The following is a 14,983-nucleotide window of genomic DNA, read 5'->3' on the forward strand; positions in this document are numbered from 1 at the left end:
TCTTTCGGTTTCATAAAATGTCTTTGTTAAAGAGTAAGCGTAGTGATATTCTATTTTGGGAATTCAAGGCTGAAAACATACCATTGAATAATAATTAGATTTATATTTGAAAGGGGGAGTTATTTTTAGAATCTTGTCCCTCTTTCACTTCCATGTTAGGAAGCATTAAATGATTTTCCATAGTGCGTAGAGTTACAAAGGCATGTACGACTGGAACCTAATTGCACCAATCTCTGTACTATTTAATGCAAGACCGAAAGTTTTCGCATGTCTCTTGCTGAATAACGTCTTCCATAAAACATCTGCCGGAACCATCCGGAGTCTTGTCCTTTCAAATATAAATCTAATTATTATTCAATGGTATGTTTTCAGTCTTGAATTCCCAAAATAGAATATCACTACGCTTACTCTTTAACAAAGACATTTTATGAAACCGAAAGAGTTTTAATTCTTTTATTAATACAAAAGTATTTATTATTTTTGTATTACATATATTTTATATTTACGTATCTAATAGTCAAAACTATAAGGTTTTAAAAATAATAAATATTATATCAACCAAAAAAACATACATATTAAACATTTTGCAAGTTTAAACTTCCTAAAGTGGATGAAAAACTAATTGAGAAACAAAACTAATTGAAACAATGCAATGAAACTTATGATTTAAACAATATATTTCAAATTAAAACCAGTAATACGTTAATTACATTATTATGATTAAAAAAATAACAGTAAGAAAAAAACTTGTAAGTACCATTTATTCGAATTTATTTTATATTTGTGTAATAAAAATAATTTGTTATTCTTTGTTATAATAACAAGTTACATATATGGTTAATGATGTAAACTTAATAGAGGCGTACTTATTTGGCAAAGATTCAATTTATTATTTCTTTCTATAGCCATCATCGAAAAGTTTTGCTATTATTCTAAATATTATTTAATTAAGTATTGTTCAGACACAAAAGCTGCTAAGTCATTTTATAGTTATTGCCCATAAGTTTTAGATGGAATTAATGCCTGGGGAGTTGTTATCTGTTTCAGTGGCATTTGTGTGTGGCGTAAAAACTGTAATAACTTGAACATAATCTTGACATAAAAATTAACAACTTTTCAACAACTGCCTTAAAATAATAAAAAATATATACCATAAAAACTTATGATAGAAAAGGAAAATAGCAATGAAGCTAATTGATTTTTACGAATTTTAATTGGTCAGAAAAGCACAAATTTTTTTAAAGTCTGAGATGTGAAGTATTTAGGGGGGAAATTTATTTTGTTAATATTATGTATCATGGTAATTAGCATTCTTATGTTTAGTTTCTTTTTTTAAAAAAAAAATTATGTACAGTGCTCAAAATGAAAAGTGATCGGATTTTCTTGAACTAAGACTCGATCTTAATGTTCGATAGCCTCATTTCTAATATATTAATTAATTTGGGAACGCGATATTTAAGTGACAAAATTCGACTCAAAAATGTATTTCCTTTGAATAAACAGGCTTTTTTTTCGATTCTTGTCCCTCAAACTAAAATGTAAAAAATTCCGGGTCAAATTCCTGAAAAAAAATGCCAGCACTTTAAAAATGCATCATCCGTAAAATCTATATTATACCGCTATTTTTACAGTTATATTTATTTAATTAAAGTTAGAGATGACTGCAAAAATTATGGTATATAAGATTTCTGATCCAAACATGTTCCATTAAAAATGAGTTTCACGGTAAAAAGTAAAGGCACCCTGCATGCCAGTCCCTTTAACCGTAATTTTATTTTAAATTTTTTACAGTGTATGGGGAGTAGCTACAATCTAGAAAATATAATATAGTTAAGCCATGAGAGCGGTTGAAAATTGGGGGACCGCTTAATGTTAATTTTACTTTCTGCGCATGTTAATTTCGCATTCACTCAAGAATTGTTTAAATCAAATGAAAAATTCTTGTATACAACTATCAAATTCATTTATCAAAAGATAATTAATTGCAAGAAAAAAAACTATTTTATATGACTATTTATCATTTTATATTATTTGATTGCTAACAGTCGGGAAAAAAAACTGTGAACTGCAAAGTATACAAATTTTTACATCATCGTAATTTTAAATGGAAAAATACTAAAATTTTTATGAAATCGGTCAAATAGCTCTTGAGAAATGAAATATTACATCTGTGGCATTTTTAATATTTGATAACTCAAAAACTTTTTGATCGATTTCGTTCAAATTTTGTATTTGGTTATTTAAGATTACACTCTTCGAAATGATGCTCCATTTTTTTATTTTACGCACTATTCGCATATTGAAGATATGTATTTTAGGGGGGGGGTGACAACTTTGAAAATTTTTAATTTATTCGTTTGGAATTAATTTTGTGACATATTTCATGCGCGGAGCCCTAATTATTCAAATAATAATCGAAAATTTAAACTGTTTTATCAGTTAAAAGAGTGTAAAAATATTTTAAATAAACGCAAACATCACTGTTTCAGAGAGCTTTGATCAAGTTTCGAAGCTCTCTAGAATAATGCTATGTTAACTTTTAAACTTTTGACCATAAAAATCGAATTTAATAAAATTTTGTTACTGATCAATACATACAATAAATTTTGAACTTGTTGATCATAACCACACAAAACTTCGAATGAAATATGCGAGTTTTATGTCTTTGTTTTGTAACTGAATGGGTGACAATGGTTATTTGTTCTCACATTCTTGCGGTAAAATAAATTTCCAAAAACAAAAAATTAAAAAAAAACTTTTTTTTATTAAGTAATTTCTTTATAGTATGCTTTAAATTTATTAGCAAGTTTTATCAAACTTTTTTGGAGGGACAAATATACTATTTTTCGATAATATTTGCTTCCAATTAAAAAAAATCACACTAAATTATTGGTCTAATCGGGACGAACATAATGTTGTAATGAGGGAAATGATACAATAAATTACCCAATCAGGAATAACTCATGTAACTCTTTGTTCAATAAAATTTCTCTGAACATTTCTCTATTTATTAAAATAAAAGAAACTGATCTATGTTCCTTGTCGCAACTTGTGTGTCTCGTGTTTTCTTCCGTCATTCTGTGTTTCAACAGTGAGGAAAGTTCTTGCTTACAAAATCGAAGCTATAGTATGGTGCCTTTACTTGTTCTTTGTTTACGTTGCTTAACTTGAGTCATAAATGTATATTATATCTTTATTTAGATTTTAAAACTTAACATTTTCTTCCTCTTTTTCAGTTCTACCAACAGAGGGCCCCAGAATCACCGGTGGTCAGCCAAAATACAATGTCGGTGACCCAGTAGCCATAAACTGCACATCAGCCAAATCAAAACCAGCTGCAACTCTCCGATGGTTCATTAATGATGTTGCTGTAAGTCAGTTTATGAATATTTCTTACATAAGTGCGGGAATAAGTTCGTGAATCTCAGCTAATGATGTAAATATTTGTCTGTTAACACAAGACAGCTTTAGTTTCCTTCGGGTTAGTATGACAGGAAGCATACAAAAATGTAACATTCACGGATTTCCTGAATGAAAAAATGATATATATACATACACACATTCGTATCTACATGAGTAAAATTTCACAAATTGCAGTTAGTATGCATAAATTTTGGGTAACTTTATCTAAATAAAATACTATAATACACTGAGAAAAACAGTGTGCGGAGGGGTGGCGTAAAAATGAAGAGAGCGTTTTGTATTTAAAGGAGTTTATTTGCGTTTACCCTTTCGGGCGTAGAGCGTAGACTGTAATGGCGTACAAACATAGACAGCTTGCCAAGTTGGCGTATATACAGTGTGCCAAGTGGAGATGCTCCGTCGCCAAGAGTGTAGCTTACAAATACGGAACAAACAGTATGGTCAGAACTACCATAATAAGATAAAATTTACCTTGTTTCTGGGTCCACTAGGGCACTAAAATTCATGATAATTTTTATCGAAGTGCTTTGGTAATAATTTTAGTAATATTAAGAATAAAACATGATTTTATAATTTGAGATAAAATTTAGTAATTTCATCATGATATCTTAGAGCAGGGCATAAGAATCATTTATTCGATTAAATCTACTCTTTTAGTTTGCATTTTTTAATAAATATGTGGTAGGAAGTGTAATTTTTTGAAAACCAGAATTTCGGGTAAGACCATTACCATATGTGCGGAAAAATTGTTAAATGAATGGTTTAAATATTGTATATTCTGGATTTCATAACCAGAATTATGCTTTTTGTTTAACCAGGAATGTTACATCATGCTATAAGGTAATTGGGTATAATATAGCCTACGTCACAGGTTGTGTTGTTCCTACTAAATTTAACCAATGAACGGCATTTTCTGCGAGTTTAACTTCAAGCCACAAATAAACAAATGAAGTGTTCGATCGTTTAAATAGCTGCTCGCCAGATTTTATTGCATTATAAAGAAAAGTTATTGAAACTAAATACAACTAAATAAACAACAACAACTAAAACAAATAACAACAACTACTAATAACAATAACTAAATAAACAACAACTAAATTCCATTCGTTTAGCATTGCGTCATATGTTGTTCCTACTAAATCGAAGTAGTTGTGTTTTTTTCATATTATACCCAATTTTACCAGAATGTTTTTTCCGTGTAAATTGAGAAAGTCTCGAACAGTCTTTATTAAACGAAATAATGCACTTATTTTCGGTTAGCATTGGCACAGTACATTTTTTAAAAGCAGGATAAACAATTATCAGAATAGTCTGATTTCTGCCAAAACTATCCAATCTTTTTAGTTTGTTTATTTTTAAACTGTTTTAATAAAAATTTCGTATATTTTTTTATTTTCAAGTTGGGACCAGAGTACGATACCGAGTATTCGACAACCCTTCACGCAGATGGTTTAGAGACATCGAGCTTGAGCTTGAAATTCGTGGCCAAAGATAAACATTTCGTAAATCAGAATATGAGGTTAAAGTGTACTGCACAAATCAAGAAGATGTACACAATGAGCAATGAAGAAATGTTTGTTGGCGGGAGGCAACAATCATCACCGCTTCAAATAGCAGAAAATGAAAGTAGAGGTAAGTTTAAAAAGAATAACTTCAAGAAAAACTAAAGCGAAAGATATAGTTCAAGAAATAAAGTTAGCGCTAAATTTAGAAATTTACTTAACATATTGTAATTGACATTTATATATTTTTCTTTCTGTCGCTGTTTTCCATAAAAGTTAATGTCTAGAAAACTTCTACAATTACATTTTTTTTGTATGAAATATGATATAATTTGCTTTTACGTTTCATGGAACTTTCAAATCTGTGCTGTTTCCAAATGTTCCTTGAAACAGGTAGTCTATTAATAAAAAATTCAAGGTTGGTTGTCAATCGACTAATTTTTGTGAACCTTTCGGGATTATGTGATTTAATTTCATTGAATAAATTCGAAAAATAAATTTTAAAAATGAACTCTAAAACAAATTCGGAAAAAAAAATTAAAGAAAAAGGAGCAAGATCCTTCCTATCTTTGGGGTAGGTGAAAAAAATTACAATTCTGCTGCAATAACTATTCTGAAACAACAACAAAGTCTGAAACAAATTAGAAAAAAAAATTTAAAGAGCAAGTGAGAAAAAAAATCTTCAGACGTTAGAGCATGCAGCTACAATAATTACAATAATACGTAGTTGGATATAATTTTTCCTTTTTACTAGAAAAACAGAAAACCCATAATTAAAGGCGAAACTGAAAAATTTGCTTCATAATTACTTTGCTTTTTTTTTATTAGAACAGTAGTTTTTACTATAAAATAGTAATTACCATAAAATAGTAATTTACGAAAAATTACTATTTCATGGCAATTAATTTTCTGTAGAATTTAAAACCCTAAAAAAATTGCAAATGAAAAAAATCCGAAAAATTTAATAACTGTGAAATTAAATCGAATTTTTTAAAAAGGAGCCAAAATCTAAATTCTACTGCCTTTAGTTTTCTCTGTACTGAATTACGCAGTGCAAAACAAAATATCTTCAACTGTGATATTGACTTAAAAACTAATGTTTGCATTAATAACATTTTAAAACAGAATATATCTTACCCATAACCCAAGAAATATACAATATTTTTGCATTTATAGATTTAGCATTGTGATAGGGAGAAGAACGAAGTTTTTGTGAAATAGCGGTGATATCAATAACTGTTTTTCTTATAATATGGAGAATAATATTTCAAAGAGAGAAGTAAAAAAAAGGTTGAAAAAAAAGAGTATTCAATTTTAAGTCTTTATTTTTTTTAATAAAACACTATACAGTGAGACATTTTCTGGCTTATAAATTGTATATTTTTTACCTGTTGTATATTTAATACATTGATATTTTGTACTTTTGATATTCATTCTTATAGAAAATGTAAATGTATAGTTTTCCTGTTAATTAAACTTAAGAAACAGCCACTTTGAGTGAAGACACCACCCTGAATATTCCTAAAAATGGCATTTTTCATTTCTGCATTTTCTGAAAAGAAATAGAGTGGGAAAAAATATATTAAAATGTTTTTCTAAAATTTGAATTTTTTAGGAGCAGCAGAGACGAGTACGGAGTTTTTGAATACGGTATCTGCCGATACAGAGACACCTGTTGATGGGACAAGTAACTACGCTAGTTTTTTGCATGTGCTCTAAATAAGCTTAAAGTAGTAAGTTGTGAAAAAAACTCAACTGTAAATGTATGTTTCGAATATTGTTATAACATGCAAAAAATTTGAAAGGTTTGTACTAGTATTTCTACACGAAACTAATTTCCAAACTGCCATAATTATCTCATTTTCAGAATATTCAGGGTGGTGTCCAATATAGTAAGATGATCTCATATTTTTAAAAAAATTACGTAATTGAAAATATCTCTCGGGAGATAATCCCTGCTTTATTGAAATTCAAAATCATGACCCTATTTATTACAAAAAATAATATTTGAATTAAATTTAATAAATCATAAAAGTAGTAAATATGATGTATTCAGATAAGTAGGGTTACTTTTGTGCTGATTGTGAAACAAGTAAACAACAACGCAACAAACACAAACCGTGCGTGAACCACTAGAACTAGATAACTCTAACACCCTTTTTAGTTTTTTAATTAATGTTTTAAACTAATGTTTTGCCTTTACGGCGTGTCTCAAAGGACCAACGGATGGTTTTAAAAAAAGTAATTTAAAAAATTCATTTGAAGATATAACAATTTGATGCTCTTGGTCAGAAACTAGGCTTGTACTAGACAAATTTCAAATTTATTGACAAAAATCAACGAATGGCGTTGCTGATTAATAAATCTGAAAAACAATATTTAATCCTGCTTTTTAGGCCATTCAATGAAATAAGTACAAAGGTATTTGTTTGTTTTGTCCTCAGACTGCACCACACTGTTTTTGCCAATTATAAGCGTTTTAAGACCATTGTTTTATGGACTTTTAATTAGAAGCGCCATCTCCAAACAAACTTCGTAACTAATTTTAAAAATTAATACGAATAAATAACATGATTGACCTGCAAGAGCGCAGAATATCGAATTTTTATTCTCTCGTACTTTTCTTCCGCAATTGATTTTTTAAATCATCCGTCTTTTTCTTTTTGGAACACTCAGTATTTTAGGAGTTTCCTAATTTTTACACTCAACACAAGGTTTCAAATATGGTCAGTCGTAGAGTTATCTAGCTACAGCACTTTATTGCTAGATAGCCTATTGTTAATATGTACTATCTAGAAACCTAAAAATGTTTAGTTATCTAGTTTAAATGCAATACCTACGAGCAGAAAAAGTTCCAACAGCAGACAATCGCTTCGATACTTGACAGACATGCCTCTGTCTCTACACCTAGTCATCTTTGTTCTGACTATACTTCAGTAAAATACAGGAACTATCGCCTGCTTTATGATTTTGCTTATTCGTGCTTATTGCGTTGATTTTTTACTTGTTTTAGTAAATATAACTGCTCATATATAAATTAATGCATATTATTACATATTGTGCATAAATTTCGTGTCATAAAACTGAAAACTGTGTATGCAATCATAAATTACAAATGCTATTGAAAATAACTGCAGAAATTTTTCATACTAACGTTTTTTGTTCGCTATAAATAAAATTTCCTCGTTTCCTTTTTCAGAAAAACCTCTCATTACAGCTACAGCTAGTCCAAAACGTAAAGGGACAAAACAGCAACGTAAGTATAGAAAAAATATAAGCGTTATTATACAATTAAAATATAGTTCCTTCTATAGTTTTTTTTCCATACATCTGCTAAAACGGAGTAAGTAAAAATTATAAAAACACTATCAAGCGAACAGAGAAATGAGTTTTGAATCTAATAGTAAAAAGTTTATACATGTTTAATAAATTCGAGTTGATCATTTGGTAACAAAAACTTTTCCTGCATGGCGAGCTCTTGAATTCTAAAATTTTAAATATATCAGTAAATTCTGTGAAGTATTGTATTTAAGAAAAAACAATTTTAAAAAAATTAATGTTTCGTATGATGATTGTTAAAGAAGTTATTTCTAGTTGAATTTTTTAATTTGTAAACTCCATTCACGACTTGCGTAATTATAATACTGCGCAGCGTAAAAATGTAACAAACCAATAATAAATTAAATAGAAAGCTCTTCTTCTCCCCCCCCCCACCAACCCTTCTCAAACCCAGTACTCCGTTAGAAATGTCCCGAGAAAAACTATTAAATAACAATTTATTTAATTGCTATTTTACCATATTTAAATAAAATAGTCAAATTACCATAAATAAGATAGTATTCAAACTGTTAACCGTGAGAAAAACCGTTTATTAACTGATTTCCCCTAATACGGTTGAAATACCTGAATATAGTACCAACTAGACCGACCTAATGAAGACACTTCGTTCTCTGCAGATGGACACGTATTATTGCTAAGAGGGCTAATTTGTAAATCTCATGACTGACAGAACGGGGGCTCGAATCCCAGCGTTGACAACATAATATTTCCTCTTTTTCCTTTGAAACATGAAGAGTTTCCAGAGTTCTGCCCTCCCCAATTTACACCGAAGAGCCATTACATTATGACCACCCTCCATCTACAACAATGGGCTCTCCCAGGTTTTCATGGTTTCTCGCCCAGGAACAATGTTTTCATGGGGCACATTAGGACCCATAATCCTCATCGAACAATCCCTGACGTCTGTAAGCTACTTGAACATAGTTGCAGACCAGGTTCACCCATTCATGGAAACAGTTTTTCCTGCTGGGGATGGTGTTTACCAACAGGATAATGCACCCCATCATAAGGGTCGAATCGTCATGGATTGGTTCGAGGAACATTCCAGTGACTTTCAAGTCATGTCTTGGCCCCCCAAATTCACCTTACCTTCATCCAACAGAGCATTTGTGGTCCTACTTGGAAAACCAAATTCGTGCTTCCACGCTACCCCCTCGCAATATGAGGGAATTGCGGGACCAGTTGGTGAGCGCTTGGTAACAGATACCTCAGACTACCTATCAGCATCTTGTGGAATCAATGCCACGACAGGTGATAGCAGTTTTGAGGGCTAAAGGTGGTCCTACATGTTATTAGCAGGGTGGTTATAATGTAATGGCTCTTCGGTGTATAACCCTGTTAGAATGCGTTGCATGTTACCGGTTATTGTACTGTAATTTTAGAATAAAAATTCTAATAATGTACCCATTATTTATTTATGTTCTTTTCTTTTCAGTCCAGAGTACGAGCGAAGGAGTTACATTTCTGTTTCACCATTGGCTATTGTTTTGCCCAATCATGATTTTACTTCTTAGGGTGACTTAAAAACCAAAGCTAGCCACTAAGAAGACACTACATAAATTCTTTTTTCGCCTTTCAGATTTGTAATAATTGAGAAAGGCGAAGTAGAAGAACTATTTATAGAAACGCCATCTGGTGTCGGGAAAATTCCCGAAGGTGCTCGCTCGTACATCATCAAAAGTCATTGTGATTCCAGAAGCTTATATTAGTGTCATTTACTCCACATTTTTGGGAACTCGAGATTATTTCTGCGTGAACACAGTTACGATTGAAGGTCGTCTATTCAATATTTTAAAAATCAAATTTCAATATGATACATTTTTAAGACTGTCTGTTTGATGTTCTACTACATTTCAAATTTATAGTATCCTGTTATGTCGACTGATTGCTATTTCTTCTGTTTTCAGTAATATTATACTTTTTACTGGTAAAAGTAAGGTGACCAGACTTTCTCAAATCGTGTCGAATTACATTGATTGTACTCAAAAATTTCCAAACTCTTTGAGGACAGAAAATGTCTCCAAATTTTAACATGTGTCCTCAAGTGTCCTCAAAATTCCACAAAAATCAGAAATGAGAAAGTTTTTTTTAACAAGTCTTGCAGAAAATATAAACGAAAAGCATAAAAGCACCATGCTAAAATTAACAGATGAAGACAACAAACTCGTCTTAAAATAATTTTAACGAAAAATAAACTAATTCTAATAATCATGTACTCATTCATTTTACATGTATACATTTAAAAAAAAGTTTTTGTTGCACATAAGAAATTCATATTTTCTATTAATATGAATAAATGTTCTCAGATTGCAAAATTTTTCTTCGCTTATTTGTCCTCAAATCATGCTTCGTAAAACTGGTCATCTTAGGTAAAGGTTAGTTATAGAAATCATGGTCAATAAATCAGAATTTAACGCCGAGACAAAGAGATCAAAATAAACAAATTTAATGACACAGAGTTTAAAAACGTGTTGTTTAAAACAATACATTCTTCTTAAAACCGACCCCAGTATTTTGCAAAACCCTATAACCATTATTAATTGAACTTATTTGGAAGATTTCTTTCTTTTTTCTTTCTTTTTGATTTTTAAGCTAAACCCAGTTTTTTTCTTCAAAAATATACTACATTTAAAGTCAAAAATAATTTTAAAAAATGTGCTTAAAACTTTTCTTACCTATTTATTTATTTTACTATTTGAACAGTTTCCTTTAGATGTTTTTGTTATAACTACAGAAAAACAAAAGAGGTCACAAAATGAAACTAGCTTAAAAGTTAAGAAAAATTAAAACTTTTTTTTTTCATTGAGTGGATTCCCTAACATGGAGTCCTTGCAGTGCACTCCAAAGTTTTCTGGCGCTACCGTTCGAAAAAAGTCAAAAAAGTTTAATCGGTTTTAATCTTAAGAGAAAAGTAGAGATCTTTCCTCCTTCTCTTTTTGCTATAAACGAACGATTTTTTTCTGAATCAAAATGTTTGGAAAAAATCTTTAATTTTGAAACAATATACCTACCCTGCGCGTCTACTGTATTTTTTATTATAACTTTTTCATCATAATAAAATCTCTTATGAAATTTATATTTAGAAATTGAGAATCTGATTGATGGTCAAACTAGATCCAGTAAAAATGATTTCTAAATTTCCAAAAGTTATGTATTGAATTTTATTATTCATGAAAATTTTACTATTTCTGTTGTAGTTTGTTTTTATAGCAGAATTATTTAAAATATTGATAAAATAATTATGATTAAATTAAGAATAATGATGTCCCTTAACTGTGAATCGGATCATTCGGAAAGTCGACAGTCAAATGATTGTTTATCTGTTTCAAAAGTTGAGAGAATTTAAATTGCCCTCCAAAAGCTCCACGTCGCGAAACTCACCCAATCATTGCTCAATCCAGAATACATTTCAATTTAATATTTACAAACTAAATTGTTTGTAGTATAAAAATTATTTTGTAACAGCTATGATACTCGTTTCTATGAATAATGACAAAAACAACTAGCCAAATTTCAATGCCTAGATAAAATTTCTCCTCTTTAAAGTCAAACTAAGTAATCTCACAAATCTCTGTAACTCAAGCAGCAACTATAGCACATGCTTTCAGTGAAAACAGTATTCTGAATTGTAGAAAGACTTTCGTTTTCGAGAATCGTTTATCTTTTTTCTTTTTTTTTCTTTTTACATAACTTTTACATACATTTTACTTCATTTCATGCATATAAAACACTTATAATTCCAAACTAAATAATTTTCTATTTATTAACTATATCATATAAATTGTGTTCGATATGTTCATTTAAACAAACAGATAATAAAATGTTGCTCTTCTCCCTTTATTTTGCAAATAAGAAATAGAAGTGAGTGAATGAAGAATTGTGCAATTTAATATTATTGGTGTTTCGTGTAAATAAATAAGAGTTCTAATGATTGTTGTTAGAAATTTTAATATCAATTGAATATGTACAATACTTTAATACTCACAATGAGTTCAAAGTATTAATAAAAATGTGAGCTTGTAAATTTTAATATATTTAAGTAGAAAATCGAAAGAGTTTTTTCAGTTTTAAGCAGCTCAACACTTGCTGTTATACGTTATTTGAATATTATAATTTCATCTTCTTAAAACTGTAAGTAATTAGAATTTTCAAAGATTTGATTGTATATTTAATCTCAAGATTACATTTTGAATGTTAATTTATAAACGTTAATGTCTTTGTTTTCTAGTAACTTTACACAAATGTTTCAAAATTTTTAACTGTCCATTTGCAAAGCAATCATTCCAATTTAATACAAAATTATTTTAAAAATAAGTAATTATTAGTTTAAATTTTTCTCTGAGGCACGTTATTTTTTAAATAACATAACGGTGCATTAGGGGAAAAAAATTTAATGAAAATAAATTAACTGAATTTACAGAAGTAAATTATTTTCATTTGTAATTCTTTTGTTTGTATAATTGTACTATACATTTATGAATTATTTTACAAGTTACTTTATTCTGTCAAACTATATAATTAGCTCCAAAAGTATTAATTTATATATTTCTTGTTATGTAATATAAATCAATGTATATACAAGTCGTTTTTACTTCTGTTAAATCTTCCTTGTTGTTATGTGTATATTTGCAACAATAAAATATACTAAAAAACCTTTTCGTCCTCATCTGCTCTCATACCTTAGTCAAGCTAACAGCCTGACCAAACAGTAATAAGATTGCTTTATATGTCAAACGTGAGTGTCATATTCATTCGCACATCTGAAAAAAAGAATTCTTTATCGAACATTAAAAACCACTTCCTTTATTAAACCTAAAAAAAACTTCATTCCTTAATAAACCTCAAAAAGCACTCCTTTTCTAAGACATTAAGAAACCGCAATATTTACCTAACTTTAAAAAATACTCCGTCAAATCTTCGAAACTACTCTCAAACCTTAGTAAACCTAACCTTCTAAAAATAAATAACTATTTGTGAAAATTTTACAAAATATTTAATGTAAATACCAAACACCCCATAATCAAGATTTAAAACAAAAAAACATTTAAGGTACAAAATTTTAAAAAAAAAGAAACGCTGAAATATAAGTTAAAAAACGTATAATTGATTATGAAAAGCAATGTTAGTGTAAATACATTTGGTAAAAATTGGTCATTTCTATAATGCAAAGGGGAAAAGAATCTTTGCTGATAAGGGCGCTTAATTTTCTCATGTTTGATTATAAAAACATGTTAAATTTATATTTTCTATAAAAAAAAAAAATATATATATATATATATATAATGCAGAAATATTATCTAAATGCTTTTGAATTTGCAATCTTTCGATGTAGAAAAATTTGTGATCCGATAGCTGAATATAAATACCTTATTTTATACATGAGCAATACTTTAACAACAAAACAGCGCACGTGATTGCTTTAACCATAGAGGAAATATTTTTGAAAATCCATATCAAGTTTTTTTTTTAAGTTCGTGTAATATAAGCAAATAAATTAACATTACACCTACGACGCAAGAAGTCTTTATAATAGCATCATATGGATGACTACAATTACCTTTTTTTACTTCCTTTCCACTTAGTAGACTTCAAAAATACCTCATCATCAGAATCGACTGAAATTAAATATTTGCTACTTTTCAATTTTTAGACCAAATATTCCTTGAATGCGTTTAGAAAATACCTACTGTATGTAGTAAGTATGTAGTACCTACTGTAAGGGATACTCTCAATTTAAAGGAAAATTCTTTTGGTCCCTGTCCCTTGAAACAAGGGCTATTGATGATAAGCTTCTTAATGAGGAATGTACTATTTAAGGGATTCGAAAATATTTCAAAATTCAAGGTAGAAAAAATAACAAAGTAAATATCGAAATATTTTTGGCTATCCAACAATTTTTTTTTCTTTTAATGAAAAAGCTAAGAAAGTGAAAAGAGCTAATTAATGCCACATAACAAAACATACTGTAGTCTCAGTTCCATAATGAAAAAATTCAGAGGAAAATAGGTTTATTACTATAGGGATGCGTTTTAATATTATAAGGAATAAGTTTGAGCAAGATTTTGAGATTAAAGAAGAGATTGGAGATACGTTTATGGTGTATGAATCGCAGTTGTTGCAAATTCAAAGGAGAAAAGATTTCTAAATATTTGAAAAGATTCTCTCTTTGTAGATATATCTATTCCTTTCGTTTGATGAGGGCTGCGTAATTGGTAGGCTGCTTTTTTACACTAATGAGTAAAGGTGCCATGGTGCAATTAAAAAATTCATATTCATAGAATTTTTCTTGGTAGAACGGAAGTAGAAACGAAATGCCTTACCACCAGGAAATGCCTTGGTGGTATTATTAAGAGGGGTGAACATAAATGAATCAATAAAAAAGAAAATGAGATCAGATGTCAGATCCATCCAGTGATAGCGGTAGATAGCTGATTTAAAACGAACATTTCAATGTAAAGTGGAAATTTCTATCACTTTCTAACTCTCCCCTGGGTCTGAAATTGTGTAGAGAGTTTAGTTTCGTGCTTGTGAATACAATTCCTATGCTACCTACAATTTTTAAACTAACTCGTGTAACAGATTTAAGAAGAAAAAAAGCTTACTATATCTCGGAATCATTTAAACGCAAAAAAATCCCACTTTTCCTCTAACACCATTGAAACTGTACATTAACATTTATGAAATTTCTAGTAAATATTACTGAATTGAGAGTTATGAAG

At 29.4% G+C, this 14,983-nt stretch overlaps 1 protein-coding gene across 3 annotated transcripts in view; it reads left to right on the plus strand.

Annotated features, from left to right (window-relative positions):
- The window catches only part of LOC107450310 (cell adhesion molecule 1), a 191,721-nt gene extending 180,713 nt beyond the window's left edge, over positions 1 to 11,008 (plus strand). The window contains exons 4-8 of one of the 3 annotated variants that reach the window (XR_015428656.1): positions 3,237 to 3,370; positions 4,824 to 5,055; positions 6,541 to 6,658; positions 8,125 to 8,181; positions 9,700 to 11,008. Coding sequence is in view for 2 of the 3 variants with exons in the window: in XM_016066071.4 (XP_015921557.2) it covers positions 3,237 to 3,370; positions 4,824 to 5,055; positions 6,541 to 6,612; positions 8,125 to 8,181; positions 9,700 to 9,788 (584 nt within the window). In the remaining variant the exon portion in view is untranslated. The remainder of the gene's footprint in view (positions 1 to 3,236; positions 3,371 to 4,823; positions 5,056 to 6,540; positions 6,659 to 8,124; positions 8,182 to 9,699) is intronic. The other 2 variants (XM_016066071.4, XM_016066072.4) reach the window with 2 other exon arrangements.
- Positions 11,009 to 14,983: the final 3,975 nt, after the last annotated feature.

Source organism: Parasteatoda tepidariorum, chromosome 8, assembly GCF_982258835.1.
Source record: "Parasteatoda tepidariorum strain Cologne lab strain chromosome 8, Ptep-v5.0, whole genome shotgun sequence".
NCBI classification, from domain to species: Eukaryota; Metazoa; Arthropoda; class Arachnida; order Araneae; family Theridiidae; genus Parasteatoda; species Parasteatoda tepidariorum.